Source organism: Telmatherina bonti (genome assembly GCF_933228915.1).
Source record: "Telmatherina bonti genome assembly, chromosome: 13".
Classification (NCBI taxonomy): domain Eukaryota; kingdom Metazoa; phylum Chordata; class Actinopteri; order Atheriniformes; family Telmatherinidae; genus Telmatherina; species Telmatherina bonti.
In genome coordinates, this window is record NC_136611.1 from 15,969,839 (window position 1) to 15,994,833 (window position 24,995).

General features: G+C 39.3%; 1 protein-coding gene across 1 annotated transcript in view; it reads right to left on the reverse strand.

Annotated features, from left to right (window-relative positions):
- Positions 1-24,995, reverse strand: part of aopep (aminopeptidase O (putative)) — a gene marked incomplete at its 5' end in the record, with an annotated part of 71,846 nt that overhangs the window by 17,707 nt on the left and 29,144 nt on the right. The window contains 4 exons of the mRNA XM_079250871.1: positions 15,415-15,501; positions 16,636-16,698; positions 20,637-20,697; positions 23,697-23,740. Coding sequence (XP_079106997.1) covers positions 15,415-15,501; positions 16,636-16,698; positions 20,637-20,697; positions 23,697-23,740 — 255 coding nt within the window. The remainder of the gene's footprint in view (positions 1-15,414; positions 15,502-16,635; positions 16,699-20,636; positions 20,698-23,696; positions 23,741-24,995) is intronic.

Here is a 24,995-nt window from a genome sequence, read left to right on the forward strand (position 1 = left end):
TTTTTTTCTTCCAAAAATGTATTACAACCTCAGTATTTCCATGGCAACAGCACCTAATGACATTTGTCCTTTTTTAGGGGACTTTGTCTTTATACAAAATTGCTGACACCTACAACAAGGTGGCAAACTCCACTTTCTTTTGTGTACTGCCACCTCACACAATCAGTTGCTGTGCACTGCAGCATTTGCTTCTGGTAAACCCTGACGTCTTCACTGCATCTTCCCACATTTCTGCATCAACTGGGACTGACCAAGGATCTTCTCACTGGACTTTTGTCAGAGAATTCTGGCATGTACTTAATCATATATGAAAATCTGACACCTGTTATAAAAGATAAGAAATGAAAAAATGTCTAAAATAAAATGCAAACCAGACATTAAAAAAAACTCGACAGGATGAAAAAAAAAAAAGGAAAGACGAGGTAACTGCAAAACTGGATAAAATTCAACCGAAGGATCAATATACTCTGTAATAATAACAAATTTTCTCCTAAGAATGAAGGATGCCGTGCAAATCATAAGGCCCCTTGAGTCAAATCTTTTACTTGTTACATTATAAAGTAAAGTTTGACTAGAAGCGACTGGGCTTTAAAGGAATACAGATGTACTGGTAATGCCTACTCCTTTCTCTGCCCCACTGGGGAAAATATCCTGCTTGTTCAGTCACACAGCATTAAGGGGGTTGGAGACATTGACTAACTGTGACATTATAAAACCAAACTGTGATTTCTGAGAGGCCATTGAATCGTGTGTGCATGTGTGCGTGTTGCCATTGAGCCGCTCGGCTGCCTTTTATTTCTGTCTGACCACAGGCTCGTAAAAACGCATTCTGGCACCAGCAGCTAAAGGCCTCAGCCCACGCCTCAGGTGCTAAGGTTTCACTCTTTCTTTCCCTGAAATCCCTCCCTTTCTCTTCCATTGCATCTGTCTCCAGGACTGTCTGTTACCCGTCTCCACACCAACTCCTTTTCACTCCCTCTTTCAATGCCGCAAACTCTTGTCTGGATCCGGCAATTAACCCCCCTTGCTTCCTTTATATCCTTCCAATCTGTCTTCATTTAGCACTTGATTTGAGGGGCCAAGCATCGATCTGCCCCAAACTGCAGTGGCTTGTACAGGTATTGAGGAGAGACAGATATGACACCATAAACTATTTTAATTAGTTGGTGCAGCTGCAAAATTGTAATGTGCAACTAGAGGGAAACATCCGGAATAAAACAGCTAATCTGGAAAAACGAAGAGATGTAAAATAAACTCTCAGCAGTTGGGAAAAAATAAATCCCTAAAACGCTCTTACAATTTTAACTCAAGCTGCATTGTGTGTGCAGGAAAGTAAAGAGTTGATTCAATTTATTAATCACGTTACATGTTAGCAGGAGGCCCATCTCAGCTGTAATCTGCGCTTGCACAGACATGTGTGGGAGACTTTAGTAGAAGATAAAGCAGTAATTAAGGGAATCTTTAAATACAATAATTGGCTATAGACAAAAAGGAATTCATTCCATGCGAAGACACGATACGGCAATCTTTCTTTATACAAAAAAACAGCCTGCTGACACGGGATTTGTAAACCCACTTTGGGTAATGGGTTGGAACACAAATAGCCATACAGGAGATACTGAAAAGGTCATCTGTGAGTCACATGTTGCCCTTTCAACTTGTGCAACCGAGCTGCGTGTTGTTCTACCATTTCCTTAAATGATGTCACACCTGCTTTCGCTGCCTGTCTGCAGTGATCTCAGCGCTGGTCACAGACCGATGACCTCCGTGATGACCGGCAGCTCTGACTGTCTATCTGTAATTTAATCATTAATGTGCCACTTTCTTTGCTTTTTCGATTTAACAGCGGCTCTAATCAACAACCACAGCGGCTGCAGATAACAGAATGAGGCTGTGTATTTGCATGTGTTTGTTTATCGGGCTGCTGCAATCAGTCTTCAGCCTAATCAGGAATCAAAGCCTAGACAGTCACAAGAAAAGTCACAAGCTAAAAGAGTGGAAAAAGTAAATGAAAAATAACAGAGAAACTGAAAGATTCAGAAGTTTTGACCTTGAAACAATGATTGCTGGGGTCTATTGTGTCATTGATGTATTGCATGCTGACAACAGGCCGATTGTCAGGCAGTCTTCACCAGCAGGAGTATAATGGGAACAAATATGAACAGTGTGTTAAATACATTGCAAGTCATCAAATCTCATTTAGAAAAAAAATCACTTCTGAGTGCCTGATTCATACTGTGTTAGCTAATTACAGTGACATGTTAGCATGGCTTCTTCTCCCTAAATCTCTATTATATGTGCATGTGGGGGTTATGCAAACATGTATGTTTGAGTGTGTTTAATCAGCTGCTGGTTGTCAGGATGGGTTGTCCTAAGTAGTTGCTCTTTCTCCAACCAGTATTTCCCCCTTGGCCTTCAAGTTCACAATCTCTAGGCCAATCACAAAGCAGTGTGGGGTTGCACCAGGCTGAAAGTCAGAGGTTAAACTGAAAAAGAACACACATTGACCCTAGCAGCGGGGAAGGACTTAACAGAGAAATAGAGTGAACAAGAGAAAGATAAATAAAAAGAAAAGGCAAAGCAAAATGCACATGCGAACAAGATGAACTTTCAGCGGGCACATATGACGCATGTGCTTCGCTGCTGCCGATCAGGAGATTAGCTTTTCTTCTCAACACTGAGACTTTCCTCCTTATATATAAATTTACAAAAGGTGTAGAATTTGATATGTAAAATATTATGTTCCTGTAATCTGGTATTAATCATTAAGGCAATTAACATGTTTTCTCTCCTACTCATTAGCGCGCTGAGTCATGTTCGTTCACACATACACACACCTCCAAAACGGGAAGTTTAATTAATCTCGGGCACTTTGTGCTTTGACACAAGCTGCAAATCTGACTATCTCCAGTGGATGCCTCCCTCGCCTCCCTCTTACCATTTCTCCTCCCTCTCTTCCTCCTACAATCTGTTGTTCCCTTCCCCAAAAAAAGAGGAAACTCCTAAAACAAAAGCACATCTCTTACACAGTTTAACCTTTTCACCTTTTACTTTCATTTAGCAAAACATCATTGTCCTACAGGACAGTGCTGCTCGCTGACTGCTTGTGCTTCTGTAGATCTGGAAAAAAGATAAATAGTTTTACTTCTCATTAAATTATCAGTTTAGTCTACTCTAGAAGATATATAATAAATCTCCCTTAATTCAAATGACGTCTAATACCAAAAAAGAGCTGTAATACAGTTTAAATCCAAGGTCTCACTGGTTGCAATTTTGTTCCTGCACCAGCCATAAGTCTTTGAAGAGAGAGGCCTTTGAAACTGAAATGGAACAAAAGGACCATTGTTTGTGTGTGTGAGAGAAAAATGTGTAGCATCTGGACTCTAGTGACACATCCAAACAGCTGGACGTCAGCTAAAACAAAGGGCAAGGTGAGAGTACTGGGATGGAGGAGCACAGAGTCGTACGGATACAAGAAGATCTGATGGAAACAAACGTTTCCAGTGGTCAAAGTTAGACAAACCTGACAAGCAGGTATTTCTTTTATACATAAATAAAACAAGAAAGCTCCATTGAATATGTGCAAGATGTGAACTATGTTCTTAAAAAAAAAAAAATTACAATAGCTATATAAATTATTTTAAAAAAACACCTTTTTAATGAATCTTTACTGCATTTTTGTATCATTTAGATGACTATAAAATAAACAGCCACAGAGTCAAAATTATTATACCTAAACATAACGCCCTAATCAATAAATTAATAAAAATGAATAAGAAAGAGAAGAAGAATGCAGTTATTATTACTGATGTGTCACAGCATCCCTAAATGCACAGACACCATCACTTGTTGACTGACATAAAGCAACACAACTTCATTGATTTCTCTGATTGGTCCCCATTAGTATTTTAAACACTGAAGAACATATTTAAAGAAGTACTGTCAATTAATCTAAAAACAGCATAACAGAATTGTTTATACAAATCTATGCAATATAATCTTTTCGACCTCATTCATTTTGAGATATCCAAAAGTAAGAAGAGGAAATTTATGGCTAAAAATAACCCATTTCAGTTCCACATAATACTTGTTCTATTCTGTTCCGGGTAGAGTAAGACAAGTGTGAGGTTGTGGTTTATTAAATAAATAATAATAAATCAAAACAAAACCAGTTTAAGGGGTTGCAGACACACATACAATCACTGTTAAGTAACTGATTATATTAGCTTTGCTGTATTTTTGTTTATCTGTTTTTTATTTAGTATTTTCTTCATAAAATCATTAATGGTATTTGCATACCATATACTCATATTCTGTTCTTATTGTTTCTATATTTGTTTTAACTGTTTTAATACTTATTAACTTTAGTGTTTTCCTCATGGGGATCTTCAACACCAGGGACTTTGTCTGCCTGGTCTGGAGGATTGTTTCCACGTGCGGCTGGGGGTTCTGCACTGCAGCCCTATGGCTGTGATGTGTACCCCAGCCTGCCCTTGTCCCTCTATGTCAGTGGGTGAGCTTGCGCCTTGTGTGAATGGATCCCCAAAATATAATTTCCTCACAGCAATTCCAAGATAGATGTTTATTTTATTAATAATTTTACATCAGCATTCAGTTAAGAAACAGTAAGGATAGGAATTAATGGGAGATTATTGTATGGTGTGTGTTTTGAAATTATTACTTTGGTGTGTAAAGGCATTATTTTGATATGCAGAAATTCCTTTTATTATGTAAAGCATTTTCTGTTGCTGATTGCATGAAAAGAGATTTATAAATAAACCTTGATTTGATTAGATTAATACATATAGTTAATAAACTGGACAAACAGGCACACATAAAATAAAAAATGAAAAAAAAAAACTTTTGTTTTTTTAGCTCATACAACTGAGTCTAAGCGCATTCTTATAGCAGTAAGGATTACAAATATCAGCACAAATAGAAAACACACACACACACACACAAAACAAACCAACAAAAAAAAACATGCAGACATCACAGTAAAGTAAAGATTCTCTCATTCAAGACATGTTTAGTCAGATGGCAACAATAATACGGGGTAAAACACAAACATGCACCTGCAATGACCTCCAGTGTGGAGCGATAGCATCTACTGCTGTTGAAAGACACACTGAAAAAAGAGAGATAGCGCCCTTCTGGAGAGAAAACACAGATGAAATTATGCTGGCAGACAGAGTCAAATGCAAAGTGGGAGGGGTGGCAAGAGACAAGAAGGGGAAGAGAAGACAGCGGTGAGACGCTAACATAGACAGAAAGGTCATATTCAGGAGGAGAGTACTGCAGCTCAAACTCCTATTGTTTCTCTTTCTGCATGTGTGTGAGCTGTGATAACATGTTTGACACTCCTGTGCTTGTGGTTGTATGTTTGTGTGTGTGGAGTGTGTGCTGTCTCCTGTGTGAACTCCTGGCTGGCTGGGTTTAAGCAGTCTGAGCTGACAGAGGTATGCAGGATGGAATAAACCCAGATCTCTGCTGAACAGACACACACAGCTGTGGAGTCATGCATAGTCAAAGCTACACAAACGCAGACAAGCATACGTTTAAAAAACAAGGTAGGAAAAAAATAAAACATAGACGGATAATTAGATGATGACAGAATACAAGAGAAACTGGAGAAGGATGGCGGAAAGCAGAGATTAAAGAAAGAATAATAGAAACACACATGGAGCGAAACTCAACACTTACTATTTACCTTGCATGACAGGAAGAGGGTTTCCTATGAAAAGCTTCGCAGCACATAATATCCCAGACAAGGGAATTTGAAGATGCTTGCTTGCAGTATGGCTGATGGCTATTTTCTCCGTCTTTCTCTCTCCATGCATATGTTTAACTGTTTAAAACTAGACAGCTCAAGATCTTTGGAAAGATAAAGATTGTAAGTCTACAGTATGCTATCACCCTTTGGCAGTGTGAGCACAACTGCTTCTCCGTCTTTATTTGACAATTTCATCATAGAAAGTATTTTTTATGTGTCATTTGACCTTTGTTATAAGCTACTTTCTCCCTCATGGCAACAGACATGTTAGGTATCTTTGAAATATGTGACTATTAGCTTTTCAAGAGTTGAAACCCTTAAGCTGCTTCATACTTCATACTATATTTTACACCAAATAATCATTTATCCTCCAAACTTCTATTATAGTTATATTTAAGCCATTCTTTAAACATTTAAATGTGTTTTTTCTTCTTTTTCTTCTCTTAGCAGTAATTTCACAACTCCTTTGTCATGCTGGTGGATATAACTCAAACATGAGCAGCATCACTGATAAAACTGCTTTGACAACGATGCTTCACATTTCTAAATTAAGACAAATAAAAAACTGATGGACCACACCAGGATTCTAACTTTAATGCTTTTAACTATTTGTAGAAAATGCTGATAAACAATAAACATTTCAGATAAAACATTTACAAGTCATGGAAGAAATGAAGAATTGATATCGAACACATCAGCTTGTGAGACATTTTTCAAGTTATAATCCCAAGAATCTGTGTTCTACCTTGTAATTGTGATGATTTTCAATGTCCTGTGCAATAAAAAAAAAAAAACAAAAAAAAAACATGAACATACTTTGTGTGTTTAGCTGCAGTTTCTATCAATTCTAAAATCTTCTCAAGCAGATGATTAAAAATAAGTATGACTGTTTGCATTTCAGTTTTAAAGGCTAATGTTTCAGAAAATGAATGGTTGAAAAACTAAGAATGCATTTCATCTGTCTGGGGCATCAGTGCAGGAGTGTTTGCACAACAGACTTTTAAGCAACAAACCCCTTCCTAAAATCCTAGTTAGACCATTGACTGTCTCTTATTTTAGGGCTTGTAGTGACTTCAGTCATACCACTGCCAGAAAGAAGTCCATTCACATGCCAACAAATGATGAAACGGTATCATAAGCTAGGCCTCTTCTAAGTCAACACCAGCACCTTCAACATTTGCTGTCACATCTTTCGGTTAGGTTATTGATAACATATGTCCAGTAGCACATGCAGCTTACATTACTTTTCATGCATGCCTGTGTGTATCTGTGTGTGCGTGTGTGTGAATGACAAGCAGAAGTGTGCGTCATGTCTAGCTGAGGTTGCTGTAGCCTCCCCAGTCATTACTAGGAAAGACAGATGTTAACGCACTCAGCGTGCCGCATTCTCACGCACACACAGACACAACATTGCATACAGTAAGCGACAAGGTGACGCCTAAATCAAGTTTTATGTGAAAACTATTGATTCATTTCCCACCACTAAAAAGCTAGCTCCATTTTACAGCCCAGCCCAATATTGACTATGACTCTCCACTGAATACGTATGTGAAGTGTCACCGGCCTTAACATTTCAACCCCAACGCCGTGCTGCGTTTTATCGCACTGCATTGCACTCAATGTCTCAATTCGCGTTCAATGGACTCCACAGTGATGTGTTTTTGTGAGCGACAAAGCGGGGTTACTTGTTTTTGGGCGGACTGTTGCAGACATGTTCAGCAGGCAGTTCTCGTTTTCTCTGTCCCTGATGTGTTTTCCATGTGTGCTGGAAAGACAAACACAGCTGCAATTTAATGGCACTCAAATGCTTCTGGGATTCAGAACACAAGTGTACGTGTGCATGTGTATATTTCTGAGTGTGTATTTTGTTCTTTTTTTGACCAATTTTGTGAAAAGCTAATCTCTTGCTATATAGTTACTTGCTCTCCGCAGTCTCCACCACATCTTGCCACCTTACTTTGTGTTTGCATCTTTATGAGTGTCTGTCTACGTCCATCTTTATGAGGACCAATTTAAATTTTAGACTTCTGTAGTAATTCTTCTTCCCATTTCCTGAAACACTTTCAAACAGCCAGTTTGATGGTTGACATTTAATTTAAAGGCTCAGGATTAAGATTTAGTTTAGGCATTTAGCTGAGTTGTAAAAGAAAAGAGAATATATTTTACAATGACGAGTTCTCGTGAAGATATAAATACAAATGTGTGTGCGAGCATGGAAATGAGGGTGTGTTCTTCATCGAAGTCAAAGTGGTATTTCTGAGCAGCTACGTCTGTGGTGAAATAGCTTGTTGGCATCGTCAACCCTGACTGGTGATCTCAATATCCACCCCCCCCCCAACCCCATCCTCATTCACAAACACATAAACAGAGACGGCAGGGAGTCCCCGGACGAGATGAGATAGGCAGTGAGCTTCAAATGACCCTGAACACAGAGCTGCTGGTGAGTGATAAATGAGACAAATACACACTGCCACTTTCTTCCACTCGCTTTCTTTCCGTCTCTCCCTCATTAACGCGACAGAAATGGAGCCATCGCCTCTCCCCCCCCAAACTGTAAACATAAATCTTTCCATCTTTCACATTTACACCGCTGATAAATTTTAATTTCCCACTGTCTCATTCCTCTTGTCTAGCTTTTTTGCTACCTATCAAAAGGTAAAAACCATTTATACGCTCTATCAGCATGACTGCCAGGAAGTGTGTGGCTTGTACTTTCAAGTCGCTTTAAACAGAAATATCCTGTCATATCACTGCACGAGTTCAACTTTCCAATATAGGACGCATGAGCAGCTACAGGTGTTACACATTCATCTACTGATGCAGACATAGCTATACATCTGTTCTCTGCACTGGATTTACAGACGGGGTTAAAAATCTATTTACTCAATAGATCTCACATATGACCCCTATGGTTTCAGGGGCAGGTGATGTTGATCAAACAGCATTTGTTTGCCACAATGATCTTTTGATGTCCGTACATTCTGTTTTCCTGGTCAACACTTTCCATAATAGATCCCAGAGAAAGTGATGAAGGCAGATACTTTTATTGATCTGGTGTTTTTTGTTCCACCTCTTGGATTCACTGTATCGCAGTTATCCTTTTGTTCTTTCGCTATTACTATCTCACTGTCTGTTCAGGCACCTGCACAGAGCCTTGAAGGCTCTAGTTTCTTCAAAGGAATGCTGTGAGCCACTTGTATGCTGCTGTGTCCTTGTGCAAATCTTTCATCTCAAACACAAAGTTTGGGCTTTTTTTTTCCTGATCTTTTAAACCAATGTCATATGCTGTAAATCATGTTTTCAAGATAAGGCTTGCTTCTCAATCCCTCTAGCTAAGTACTTATTTTCCCACTGGCTAGTTACTCTGTATCAGTGTGGAAAGTTCTGGGTTTATACATGGGAGAATAAAACCCACTCAATTTTCTAAGTATATAGACATCCATTAGTCTACTGTATCTATCCCATGTTTTATTTTGACTGCTTATAACAGCCTGATCACATCAGAAATACAGAGAAGTTAATCAGTGCTTTGTGGCACCAGGGGTCACTCACAGGGTTAACTGGGGAAATAATGTTGCTGTTGAACTAGTTGTTAACAAACTAGCCAACCAAGCAATCACAAGCTTGGCTGGCTGTGTCCTTTGCACTAAAAAAAAACAAAAAAAACAACCTTTGAATTACTTTTCAGGGTTTATTCCGTTTGCATTCTACTGAGGGTACTGAAAGTAAAATGCTAAAGAAAATTCATTCTCAGTATATTTAAAATGTGTATTTATATAGACTCCCTAACTAATGGCAGTGGAGAATGAATTAAAGAAGAACTCCGCCCTTTTTTGGGCTCCACTGTACAGAAAGATTTCTATGCATCAGTTGCATGAAATCAGCTGATATCAAAGCAGAATCTCATCTGACAAATTTGTGCACCTAATACCCCTCCACCCCCCATGCCAAAAGTGAAATCACTCATAACAGGATTTCTGCTTGGAAGACCTGATTAGCATTTTTTCCCCCAATCTAAAACCTTTGTGAGTTGACCTTTAGCTTCAGCTCAATGACAGCAGGGCCAGACATCTGTTCTCCAACCATTAGATCATATTCCAAACACCTTTAGGACAGTCCATATTATATGTGATTTAAACAGGTTGCAGTCATGCAATGCAAATAAGTCATGATTAGCTGAGACTGTAACATCGCTGCCTTTTTCCGCCATCTTCCTCGCAAGTCCACCTGTTTATTTGGAATACTTACTGACAGCACCTCAAGTATCAGCTTTACAACATAAGGTTCACCATAACAGAAGCCACAAAAAGAGCCCAGAAAACATAAAGACGTGAGTGGATAATAAATTATGTGAACACACCAAAGTAAATCACAATGACCTGAAAAAAAATCTTGTTGGATCATCACTTCAATACTACTTCATTCAAAGCGGCATTTACTTGGATGGATGGAATGTTTTACCCTCCCACAGAAAGGGCTGTCATATGTGTGCAACGCTTAATCACATTTTATTTAAAACCATTTAAAGAGTTGTTACTCCTGATAGTAGAGTCAGCCAGAGCAAGCCTGACCTGATCCTCAGTCAGTCTACCGATGGCGAAACACACACAAGCACACACATGCACTTTTCCTCTGATCATTTCCCATCCTGATGCGAAGTCTGGCCGGAAACAGCCATTTCCCTGAATGTTCCCATCTCTCCTCCGGCATACTCCCTCATCCCTGACTCATTGCCAATAAATCACAGTAAGAGACGGAAACAGACAGAGTGAGCTGGAGTTAGTGAGAAAAAGCGTACGAGATTAAGAGAAGTGGAGAAGGAAGAGGAGACGACGATATAAACCAGGAGACGGTGTGTTGGGACATTGGTTGAGGGAGATGGGGGGGGAAAACCAGATGTGTCCTTTTGAACGTGACGTCAGATGGGGTGGAGCTCACACTGCTAAACATGTCTGATTACACATGAAAGTACACACTTAAGTGATAATGCTAAACAGTCATCTAACAAAGGCATATTTGCAACTCAAAATTTATTATGACCAGCTTTCTGACCAAACATTTTACAAGTTTAAAACAGTCTGTGAGAATTTTGATTATACCCTCTTCTTTTATCCTGGTTCTACTAATGGCTGACTAATGTTCACCACCTGTAAACTCCACCCAAGTGAAGAACCTTTTGATCATGCCCACCATGGTGTTTACACTCCTACACAGCAGCTCCAGTTAGGAATGCCACTTCCCATGTCACACAATCAACATCACACTTCATTACAACTCAAGAGATTTCAGTCAGCACTCAAACTCAGCTCATTTCTTTGTGGGTTTACATTGTCTCTTAAAATAGAAGCTGGCATCTTTGTCCCTGTGGCATAGCAGGACTGCATGGTCCATTTAGTAGCTGCCTCAGAACTTCAGATCTGAACATTGTGCTCACAAAATGGAAATGAAGAACAACACAGTGACAGCTGGGTTGACAAAAAGGTTGACAACAGACACTAAAAGCACCTTGTAACAAGAATGCACACAAATTTTAATATGTATTTTGTTATTGCCTTTGATGAAATGCATATCTTCTGACCTTAAATTCTTAAACTGAACTTATAGTAACTTTTGTGACTGCTATACAATACAAAACAAAATATATTCATGAATATTAAAGCAGTTTATCTCCTGATCTGAATCGCCAAGTTCAACACTTCTCCAGGAGTTTCTATGGTGTATGTTTACAATTACTTCTTTTATTAATGAATTTGGTACAGATTGCTGTTTAGGTGCAAATAAGGACACTTAAAGTGGCTCTATTATGCTATTTCTAGTTTTCTGCAGTGTTATAGTGTTGAATACTCATCTCAGACACAAGAGCAGTGCTGTTTTTTTCACCTGAAAACATGTTTTAGTTTTCCAACACTCACTTTGTTTGGTTTCCATGGCGACAGAAATGATTGGTTTTAGAGTTTTTTTTCTACTTCAAAATTTTAGTGACGTCCCGGGGAGGGACTCAGTGATTGTTAATCTTCTCTAGGTTGTTCACGTTCACAAGAAGTAAGCCACACCCATATTCACTCCTCAGTGCTAGCAGTTGACCAATCAGACGCAGCCCGCAGACAGTACATAGGGCGGAGCTTTCTCTGTTCGCTTATTTCTGGCAGAGGCTGATCTGAGAGGATCAATACAAAATGAATACAGGTATTTGCGAAAAATGCTTGATTATTTCTTGCCTTTCTGGACTTGCATATTAAAATAAATTAGACTGAATAGTGCATAATAGAGCCACTTTAATGATACAGAAAGGCAGTCTGGCTTACAGTCTACCTGTTGAGATGTATCTGTTTCAAATAGAAAGATGAAAAAGTTCTGAGACACACTGCCGCTGTGAGTCTCTCGATAATTTCATACTAAAACTGTACAATTATGTACAACAGTGTAAAACAATGTTTGATTGAGAACCATCTAGATGCAAATTTTCATCACTCTGATGAACATAGGAACGGCAGACCCTTGCGATTACCAAGGTGTGTAGTATACAGTTAGAAATAATGTACAGCATTACAATTTAAGCTGGAATGACAAGAATTCAGCATTACAACATTTCCTGGAATTTGTTTATCCAGGGGAAGAGCTGTGTAAACATTTGCTATATACAGGATCTTATCACATCTGCACCAAAAAGCTAACTGTATCCAATGTACTGTATTCTAAGGCACAAATGTACAACAGATTGATTTAAATTTAACATAAACAGATAATTTACTTCTGTAATATCATTAACTTCAAGTATGCAGATCAGAATAGATTTTAAAGTAAAGAAAAAAAAAACAATGTCATTTTGACTCGGCTCCATCTGCCGACCATTAAACCCGTTCCACAGGCCAGTTGTTCCACGAAGCCTGTGATTACTAAATGCAGTGTACGGCAAAGCTGCACTGAGGTTGTTGGAAAAGTTAAGGCTCATTATGATGCTATCTTCAAGGCATTTTAATTTGGAATCTATTTGATTGATATAAGACCCAGATCAATTACAACTTCCAAAGTGCATCTCTATAGAGCAGAGAACTGTGTCGTTAGCAGAGTAGTCGGCCAAGATCTCCTGCTATTCACAAAGTTTTCCCTACAGGGTTTCCTGTCCTGATCAGCAGGGGCAGATGGACCCCCTCATTATGACGACCGCAGATGAAAATGAGAGCAAAATGAGGCCCATTACCATGCGGCCGTGACTAATATCCCTCTACAGACCTCTCTACACACTCTAAGCTCACACACACACTTATCTCACATGTAAGTCACACGTGCACATAAAAGAAAAGCCAAACATGCACACTAAGATGTTTGCGAATCAATAACAGAAACTAAGATGAGAAGATGTTTGTAATAAACCTTGACTCTATAATATTGACCAGGCTGCTCTGTGTGATTGGGGTGTCTGGTTTGTACCACGCTGTGCACAAATGTAGATATGCCTCAATCATCCCTGATGTCCATTAATTTTAAATGCAACACTGGATGGATCGACTTCCTCCTTGCTACCTTCTCACCATCTTTTCCCTCTCCTCCTAACAATCCACTCATTGCCTCACCAGTCCTGCAGTATTTCATTTCTGGTTTGCGTCTCCCTTTGTTCAAATGTCCACAGCAAATTGGTTTCCTTGCTGGATTTCAGTCATCATCCTCTGATCCACCACTGGTCTCAGTCTAACTTAGTCCTCAGATCTCAAAACCACATCTTCAATCCTTATGCTGTTTTTTTCCTACGTAAAATAATCCCCTATATCTAATCTTTGCACAAGCGTCGTCTCTCAAATTATTTTTCTTTTGTTCGTTTCTGCTTGCAGCTTTTTATTAGCTTTAGCTTTTTCCCCCAAATTGAAATGATCTTAAAGATAACCACCAGGGACACCAAACTCTCGACAATAGCATCAAGTATTTTTCATATTTTGTTCCGTGCTCCAGTCAGATATTCATCTGTGTTTCACTCCCAACTATTTCTTCTCCTTCTAGCTTTCCTGACTCTTGTGTTAACCTTCCTCCCTCGCCTTCGGTGATCAGGTCTGCTGAGTGATTTATAGCCTTGCAACAGGCTGGCAGACGGAAGGAGGAAAAAGGGAGAAGAGGTAGATCAAGAGAGGAGGGGATGAGGAGAAATGGGTCTGTTTGGCGTTTGAAGTACATGAAGGTGTAATATAAAATACACCTGGTCCGTCCATGGGGCACTCACTGTTCAGAGAAACAAAGAGAGGGGAGGGGAGCATAGGGGAGGAGAAAAGCGAGGGCTGGGCCGCAGGGTAGAGAGGGGAAAGAGAGGAAAGAGGAGTGGATGGCGCAAGGGGGGGTCACTCAGTGTTTCCTTTCAGAATGGCTTTTATGGTGTAACTTCAAACACTGACCTCCCACGCCCCCGCCTCTATATCACCCCTCTCCATTCGTCCGTCCATTCGCCCCTCCCTCCTCTTTCTCACTATTGTGTATGGCCAAGTGGACAGTAATTGGCTATTCTTTCATGAGGCTGATTTCAGCACTCTGCCCCCCACAGGAAGAGGCCCTTTCGCTGCCCCTTAGAAGTAAACGTATTTGTGTGCAAGTGTGTGTGTGTGTGTGTATGTTGTAAAATATGCCAGACGGTAGGTATCAGGTGGTTTGAAGGGGGCTGCTCTGGCATTTCATTCACTGTGCACTTCAAACTACAATACAGGAACTGAAGGTAATCTAATTATGTTGTTACACAAGGTTCCAGAAAATACCCAATAAATTTCAGATGTAACTTAAATACGTATACACTTATGTTAGTCATATTGGATCTACTTGGAAATGTTCAAGAGAAATTTAAAACCCCAAAAAGATAAGACGCTTAGGAAAAAATCTACTGCCTTTAAAGCAAGGAGCACTTGCCGAATTTGTTTACGGCATGAAATGTGCAATCTTTGTAAAGGTCTACAACATGTGAGCATATTCTGAGTGATATATAAAAGCAGCTCTTCTCTCGCTAATGACTTCTGGCCCTCTGTGGCACATAGATCAGTGTGCGTTCATTAAAGATGCAGGCGTGTGCAAGTGCGTGTGTCAATTAGTGGGTGGAGGGTATTAGCCATCTCCAGAGAGTTCTAATTAACACTACACACGCAGGCAAATCATATTTCTTTGGATTTTTAATGGCACTTTTTAGAGACCCACAGTAAAATGACAGGAAGTACGAGGATAAAGGGATGGATGCAAGGGAAGGCAAAGGTCAAATAGAGTCCTGAATGTCAGGGCTCAATGGTGGCCGCCTCCCCTGGAAAACACAGACAACAAATACACCTTGACCATGACCACACACACGCACACACACACACACACACATAAACACACACACACAGTATGTGATGTATACAAGCTCTTAAAAGGTTAGACGTCAGCAGAGGACAACATAAACATAGACTTAAAGTACAGGGTAGTCTGTCTTGGCAGACACAACACATAAACAGAGCTCAGGATAACTGTGTTGTCAGGCAAACAAAATTACAGCAAATCTAAAAAATCACAGCAAATAACTCCCCCATAATAGCTATTAAGAAAGAGGTTTCCAAAAGAGAAAAGGGGCACATGTTAGAGTCAGAAGTAGAGCAGAGGGACGACAGAAAGAGGACTTAATTCAGCAGAATGCCTACCTCTTTGTAGTTCACCTTGGGTTCTATTCTCTTCCGCTTTCTGCCCTTCCCCTGGTGACTCTGACTGAAGAGAATCCATTTTACAACCTGCAGGAGGGAGGATGGTGGGGGTGAGGTGGTGAAGGCGGGAAAAGGGAGGTTGTGTAGAGGTGGACAGGAGGAGACGGCAAAGTAGCAGGTTCGGAGTGAGAGGGAAGACAGCGAAGGGAAGGATTGGACAAAAAAAAGGAGGGGGGTTGTGACAGAGGTTATCATAAAGGTGTAAGAATGACGGAAAGGCAAAGTGAGACAAAAATAAGTGTTTAACTGTAGTAAAAAAAAAAAAATTACTTAAAAATGCAAAGAAAAACACACTGAAATCACTTTTGGAATTCTTGGCGGACTGTGAAGCAGATGCTTGTCGGTTTACAGCTCCTTCCCTCCAACAGGATGCCATTAATTCCAACTTTTCAGCACTCACTCTTTCAACATTAATATCCAACACAAACAACTGTCTGGGACAAAAGATTGAAAGAACAGTGTGTGGAAATCTCGCTTTGCAATCATGTGTCTTTACCAGTTCTTCTCCATATAAATTCACATAGCAAAAAAATAAACAAAGTGTATCTACAGACAAAACTGTGTGCAAACACTCAAACCAAACACAAAGTTGAGTAGTCATTAATGCAATGCAGCCACTCAAGAATTTTAGCTGTTTACAGAAACTTAGATAACAAAAAGCCCCTTAAGGTTTGATTATGAAGGCTCTTAGCAGAAAAACACAGATGGGAGGATTTGAAAATATAGGTGAAGCAATTAAGGACAACATGGGAGCTTTAAGGGAAATCTAATAGGCAGCACAAAATGACACGCAACAGATGCAGAGCACTGTGTGCCGCACTTCACTCAGGGGCAGACAGAGGGAGAGACTCCTACGGGGAGCAAACAAGAAAGAGAGTGAAACAGCGGCAGATATATGAGATGGTATATCAAAATGCTGTGAAATAAAGCATGTGGAGAACACAAGAGGAGAGAAACAAAGAAGGAGCAGTGAGGAGAGAAACACCAGCCTAACTTGAAGGAAAGGAGGCTCATGAGAATCAGATGATAATCACATCCAAGTAGTTCAATGGTCAAACATTTCAGATGTGAGAATGTGAGAGCTGCCCCTGAGTCTGTCTGCCACTCCCTGAAGATGAGAAGAAGAAAGAGAAAAAGAAAGGAGAGAGAGAGAGTGCTCACCTCTGCTTTGACTTCTTCCACCAGCCTCGCCTTTGACCACACGGCGCTCCTTTCGTATAGCCACTGAACGACAGAGAAGAAGGGAAAGCAGTGAGCCGGGGGCAAGTGATCGGGACGGAGTGGAATGCTTTGCAGAGGCAGAGAGAGAGCCCGAGCAAAGCAGGAAGGGGAGGGAGAGAGGAGAGGTGGGAGGAGAGGGAAGAGGTGGGAGCGCTATCACTTGTTCCTCTGACGGAAACTCGCTACTTGACTCCGGAGGATGACAGAAAGGAGGAAAGTGGAGGAGAAGAGAGAAAAATGAGGAGGAGGCGGAGGATGGGGGGGAAAAAAATCACCTGACTAACAGGCAACATGATGGACACTCACCTTAGTCCTCTACATGTCCATTCCTCTCTCTCTCTCTCTCTCACACACACACACACACACACACACACACACACAAAATGCAGCGGTGATCATCTAAACACACACCTACACGTTAGAGCAGCTAGTAGGCACAAACACACAGCACTTACTATCTCATCTTATTGAAGCTTTCAGCAGAGCCGCTGCTCAAGTGAAGTGAATCACACACCAGAGATGATGGTAGCGCTTGTGTGTAAATGTGTTTTGTCGGTGCGGCAAGGAAACGATGTGAGACAGGAGCACCCGGAGGCTTATGTCACATCGCTCACACACAAAGTCAAAAACAACAGAAAAAAAAAAAGCAGTGGCATCATATTCACCCTAAAGCTTTGATACACACTCCACAGACGTTCCCACGCACACATGGCTCCACACAGCTTTCCAGCTACAATCGTTGCCATAGCCACACACACGCAAAGTTTAGTACCATAACTGCATGCCTAAGCACTTCTCTATGACTATTTCACAAAAGTACTCCAGTGGCAGGAGAGGTACAGAGAGAGAGGGAGGTGTTGGAGTGGGCAGTATAGAATGGCAGTGAGCGTTGAGTCAGTAAATTGGCATTGTGTAACAGGATACCGCACATATCTCCTTCGCTGCTTAGATTTCTATTACTACCCTGTGAATTACAAGCCCTTTGTCTCCCTCCAACTCACCGGTCCTGCACCGGTGTTTTGTAGGTCTATCTCATGAATCAACATTAGGCAGTGAGCACAAGTTACATCCCTCACTCTTCAGCACAGAAAAAAAAGCAAATAAATCATGTGACCTATTCAATTCAAAGCAGTAATTTATAATGCATCAGGGCTCACCTAGGAGCAAACGTAAGGGAAGGATTTAGCCACCGTGATTTTTTTTTCTTCAAACAAAACGGTGTAGTTTTACCACCTGCAATCTTTCCTTACAGAGTCTTAAGTGATCGCATTGGAATAAGGGAGAGCAAGAAAGTTCAAATATAAATATCACTGGAAAAAATAGGTATAAGTTTAACCTAAAATGAACTTTCTTATTTAAAGAAAAATGTCATGAATGAAGTTTGTGATTGACACCATAAGTACTTTTGGGGAAAACAGCAAAGAGTGATGATCTGTATACTTTTTAGACTCAGTACAATCACACACACACACACACACACACACACACACACACACACACACACACACACACACACACACACACACACACACACACACACACACACACACACACACACACACACACACATACACACACACACAGTAAAGTTATAGTTACTTCTCAGCTGGAACATTTAATTAAAATACTATCCTTGTCCCAGTACATTATCATATAAGAGGAATAACTTTGTTGAGTGAAATGTGTCCAGTACTGCTACAATAGGTAGTGATATACCCTCTCTCAGTTTACCAACACCGGGCTTTTAGTGGTCTACTACATCACCTATCAAAACAATTGACAAACAATATAACTTGTGATTAAAAAAAAAAAAGTAAAGCGCCATGCTATGAGTTGATGAGTATTCTTTTGTTACCAGGATCTTCTGTGTGCCAGCTTCTTTTATTACTTCCACTTAAGATGGGATCTGTGGAGGACGTGCTTAACACCTGAGTGAGTGTTACCTCTACTGAATGCAGAGTTGCAGGAGTAATTTTATAACAAATCTAGGGCTTAAACTCATTTCAGTTCAACATATCTATGTAGCATGTCTTGTTTAAGTTAAACAAACCCAAGAGTTCAATTTTTCTAGTGAGTCCATCTTTTATATTTAGGTTCTAGTTTTTACAATTTATTGTGGTCAGTTAATTGATGGTGCTTGTACATAGGTGCGTTGTTGGTCCAAAAAAAAAAAAACAAAAAAAAAAAAAACATGACTTAGTGCAGTGGCAAAACCTGAAGACTAGAAAGTAAATCCAAACAAATGACCGTTTTACCTTAGACATACAGAAATGCTTTGGTTACAATGAAGAGACCACTGTGCTGTGTGAAATTTGAAAGGTTTGTTGGCGCTAGTTGGAGTAGCCCTACAAAGTGCTCAAAGGGAATAAAGTTAGTCTCTTTAGCTGCCTCATTTTCTGATGTTTTTCTGTGCAACAGGAAAGGATGGAAGGAAGTAACAAAAGCAATATAAATTCATTTCATAAATAGCAAGGAAGGATGGGTGTGTGTTGATGTCACTGGTGTTATATTGTGGAGGTAGTATTGCCCCTTTTTATGTAAAACAATCGGGACAATGGCACCCCTTTCCAAATAGTTGATCAGGCTTAATCATAAGTAAAATCCAGCTCCAAATTCCACCGAAAAGAACAGTTTGTAATAACATGCTGATATAGTAAGAAAAGTAGCAGCATCTCTATGAGATAACTGCCATTTATCAATAACCTAGCCAGAAAAAGCTAAACATAAATAATTCATGTAATAGATGAAGTTAAATGTGGAAGAGAAGGTATCAGACTGAAAGCTCAGGCAGACCAAGGGTGGCCTTTATTTAAACACAGTATCTCAGTCTACATCCATCCTCCCAAAGGGTGTGCTTACTCATCTAAACTCAGGGGTCTAAAATAGGCCCTCTCATTCCACATCTCTTCCTCCAGGATTGGTGAATGTCATTATTTATTATTAGGCCAAACCATTTCCTGCCTTTCTCCAATTCAAACACATTGTATAGCAACGGGTGGGAGGAGATAAAGAGAAGTAAACAGAGATATTTTGAAAACGCGTTTGCATCTTGTGTACACAAAACACAAGCGCTTGCATTTGTAAAAGGTTTCAATCGATCTGGCTGATCTCATTAGCCAGTGACTGGCACATCAAACAAAAAAAAAAAAAAAAAAAAGAGGAAAAAGAGCCTGCGCAAGTGCACTTAGCCATCATCCAATCAAGTGTGAGAAAACAGTGGTCCATCTACACTGTCCTTCCCACCCTCAGAGGCTCCCGAAGGGCTCTGATTACATCATCACGTAATCTAGAAGGTGAATGTTCCCAGACAGCAGCAACACAAGAACAGACACACAACAATGTGCATACACGCAGCAGTAATTAAGATCAGTTACCATGGAAATGGAGGAATTGAAGAAGCTGTCAAAATGGATGGATTGTGTGAGTGTGTATGTAACCTTTCAATCCTAGAGTCTGTAACTGTGTTTTTTTTTGTTTGTTTTTTTTTTTAATATGAGGGTTTAGCAGAAATGATTCAGTAAAGAACTGATAATAGATGTTGTAATTCAACAACACAAGGGCAAGAAAAATGTGTACACTCTTAGTGATGTAAAGATCATGCCATAGCACGTGAGAAATTCCTGCTGGCTAATAGTCACACATCATTTGAAGACTGGTGGATATAACTCATAGCTGTTGAATATTGAGACAAGTGCTTTGCCTCTAATGTCGTTTATACATCAAGCTCATTGCTCCAAGTAACACAAAATTATTTTGTTACAAGTTTCTGCTATGTTAGACATATGGTTTCTAAATCTGATCAGTCCTGCTGTTTTTTTGCAGAGAATAACGTACCTACAATAATTTTAGTAGTCATTTTGACTTCTAATATCAGTGAGTCAAGTTATTGTTATTTAAATTTTCCTATATTTTAATAGAAAATACAGAAAGACTTCCAATACCTTTGGAATTCCTGGTCGATCAAGCCATTCAGCATAAATCGCACTGAGGGTGAGGCCTTTTCTGGAACACAATGGCACAAGTGTTAGCATTTTTCCTATTATTAAAGCAATGATTGTTATTGCCCAAGACACCCTTTTGAAAACATGTCTCTGGGAAAATATAGTCAGGGGTCATGGCAGACATGAGTTTAGGCTAACATCTTAAACAAAAAGAATGGCAAGGCCCACTTTCCTATACAAGGTCAGGCAAACAGGCATATGCAGACAATGGATTGGATTTACATTCATGCTGCAAGCAAATATGTGTTTGCACGGGTGCAGTGGATGGGGCACTGGAATGGATGTGTTGCACGTGAAGATTGTGACCACAGTGACTGAACTGATTTGCAAAGACATATGTGCATGCAACAGCTTTCCACAAGCAAGTCGGAGGTATATGTGTATGCAAAGTGTAAAATATACATTTAAAGAACACACAGAGCGGAAAATGTAACCACACACATACCATCCAAACCACTTGTGCTTTAAAAAAAAAATCCACATTTGCCCAGTCTGAAGCTTTTACTGTGTACTGTGACATTCAGCTCATTAAAGGGGTGATTTTGTAATGAGACATTTTCATTTGCATTTTTGGATATCCATTTTCCTGAGTTATGTTCCTCTAACTGAAACTCAATTACTGATTGCTACATTTGCCAAATACGTTCTGAATGAAACCTACACCATGACAGCAACACTTTTGAATCTTGTAGATATGCTAATTTTTAATCATGCTTTTTTAAAGTACTCATATTAGGTTTATATATCATTTTATTACACTGTGCAATACTGCATCACCTTTTTCACTGTGTCTGACAAGCCGGGTTTTTTTTCCCTGTCCCTCTGCTTGGAATAGTCAGCTGATTAACAAAAATTGTTAAATGCAAGTCAGATCCCTTGTGTTTCATTTCTAATTCCATACTTGAATAATTCCAACTTTCAAGTGTAATCTAAATCTTAATCGAGAGAAGAAAAGATAACATCACTTTGGTGATGGTGGATTGGAATTAAATGAACATAACATTTGAATTTATACAACTTTGTTTTTTTTAACATGGGCTGTTTAGATTATTTACTCTGTGGAATGAGTAGTAAGGCCATGAGCCTCGACAGCGGATGTCTATTCTTATCCTAAAACCTTCTCTTCTTGTGTGTTGTTTACTGACAGAGACATTAGATCCAAATATTGACTGTACCAAACTCCCTCTGTTTAATTCAATCAGTTTCTGATAGTGCAGAAGTACGCTCCACATGACCACTGATGGTACGTGCTCTGTGTCAATTCTTCTAAACGCAAATATTCCAGGAAGTATTTTTGCAAAGCACGTATTGGGGCTTGTATCATTACTGATGTAACTGAGTTACATTACTGATTACATCTGAAGCCTCATTGCTATACAATGTGATTGGTTCAGAAAATGGATCAGATCTAACAATGAACCTCATCTGTGCCATGTGAAAAAAATTTTAAGAAGTTGTCATCTTAAATATATAAAATAAATATTAGTCTTAAGAATAATTAATAAAATCCCTCTGAACTGTAGATCCTTGGGCTGGTTTTAACAGTATTTTTACAGTCTTCTGATTAAACCGATCCCATTTTGACATAGAACACAAATCATGCCATTGTTATATCGTATGACACAACATGACGGCAGGCCTAGTAGTGATTCTTTCTTTTTTTGTCTATTTCCTCTTGGTAATGAATATTGATCTAATGGAGTGGATTTGGAAAAATAAAAGCTAAGGAGGGAGAGAGTATGTGAAATACAGATAGGGAAGAGGACGAGGCACAGTGAAAGATGCAGCGGAAGAGGTTAATAAGGCAATTAGGAGAAATACAAAAACTGAATGATTAAGCACACACAGAGATGCTGAGGGTAAATTAGAGAGGAGAGCAGGAGAAGCAGTTATCCTTTTACACTTCAATTAATATGAGAGAGGATAAGACTGTTCACTTAACAGGATTGGTGTTAGGAGCTTTTGTTGGCCATGTTACCACACCAGTACCAGATTAGTCAGAGGGCAAATCGTCACATGCTCATGTATTAGACATTAAATCTATTAACGTTAAAACCATTAACATCTGTTAAGAATAAAAAGAGTTGGCTATGTGAAAACCAATTAGAAAAGATAGCGCTCATCTGACTGGAAATAGAAACCAGACCTCTACTATCATTTTAGTGTCAACTGAGGTGTGTTTAAAGGGGTGCTATTATGGTATTTTGAGTTTTCTGAACTTTCTACAGTGTTATAGTGTTGAATCCTCATCAGACATGTGAACGACACTGTTTTTTATCACCTTGACGTGATAAAAAACTCATGTTTGAGTTTGAGTTTGAGTTCCAGCACGCTCTGTTCGGTTTCCATGACAATGAAAAACGCGTTGTTTTAGAGAGTTTTTTTAACTTGGAAATCCTTGTGACGTCCCGGGGGATAAGGTTCGGGGATTGGTTACCTCCTACTGGTTAACAAGGGCATGTACAAATACATCAGACGGGTGGAAAACGTCTGATAAAGTTATTTCAAACGATGGCTGGTGAGTTTACCAAAGAGAGACATCCTGCTGCATTTGTTGCTGTGTGTTTTCCACTTCGTTTTCAGGGTCTGATTCAGGTTCCAACATGTAGGGCTGTATGCTGTGTGTTGACATTGTATTTTGTTTTTTTTATTGAGTTCATATTGGCCTAATCCTTCTGTTTATGAAATGTTACAATGACGGTGAAAGCAGGTGCGGTGTGCGCTCCCGATGTAGTGCAGTGGTGGGAGGCGGGGCTTAATGCAGAACAGTCTCAATCCACTCGTTTTGCCCACAGGTTGATCTGACAGCCTACGGAGAGGGTCGGTCTGAAGTAAATAAAGTGATTTGTGACAATAACTCGATCAATCCCAGTCCTTCTGGTCTCAGAAGTAAAATAAATTAGCCTGAAATGCACATAATAGTTCCACTTTAATGCATGATGCACTAATACATTCTTATATTATTCATTAATTACGTTGTAATCACAGTGACGAGCATACCTCTCCATGTCGGGAAAAGTAATCAGGAGCATTTGCAGGAAATCCTGTTTTAAAAAGAACAGAAACAAATGGAGGCATTTAGCAAGATGTTGGAGGAAGACCAACAAAGAGAGAAAGGCACACCTGATCTTCAGTCAAGTGCACAAGGTCAAACAGCATTTACTTTATTTATTTATATTTATTCATTCTTTAGTAGGAATATTCATTCTGCTACAGCAGAAACAGGAGCCAGGTGGAACACAACACATGTCACACACACATATGAATACAGACTTCCAGGTGTGATCACTCCACTGCATGGCACCAGAAGATTAAACTTATGTAACTGAGCTGATATGTAGCCGCAACTTTGTAAAAGCTGCCGGACCATTTAAAAAAACTGAGCAGAGCACTTTACTAAAACACTGAGATACTGTGTAAAATCAATTTTAAACAAACAAAATAACTGCAAATCATTTAAACCATAAACAGTATTGCAAATGTTGGTTCTGAAAACTTCTTTCTTTTTAATGTTTAAACATGTTATGTTAACAAGATCCAGAAACACAGCAGCCTTCTCTTGGCCAAACCTATTGAGTGTCATACAGCAGAAATCTAGGAAGTTATCACTGAGGTTTATATCTGCATGCTCTCTAAATGTTAGCGTCTGTGAGTCCATTACAGCATGTCTGGGGGGTTATGAAGAACAGCATATGCTGCTACCAATCTGATGTCTATTCTAAGGAAGACCTTGCTTTTTTCAACAATGCTATAAAAAAAAATTTTAAAAAGCGCATGGCTTTTCCACAAGTCTGTCTGTAATCTAGCCCTCTCATGCATATTGGTCACTATAGTAGACACATATATACAAGCTTTTTTTTTTGCATATTCATGAATGTGGATGGGATATTTGGAAATTAACCACTTCAGTGAATGTTAGTGAGTCATCCCATGCATAATCACTCACTAAAGAATAAATAAGTATCTGAACATAAATGCATACATTGTAATTATGCAAGTTTGCCTTTGTGATAAATAGGAACAGAAAATGATACAGCTATATTTTATAAAATATTTACATAAGATTTTATATTGTTTTATAAATATTTTATAAATTACATAAAAATAAATAAAAAAATATATAACAAACATGAACATATCATTGTATATGTCAGTAGAAGAAAAATACTTTCTTTAAAAAAATATGGCATTGTTTATTATTACTGCATGTATGAAAGTGCTAGACATCTTGCCAAACTAAAAACATTAAACCAAATAAATTAAAAATAGGGGAAATAATGACATAGAAAGTTGAGTAGC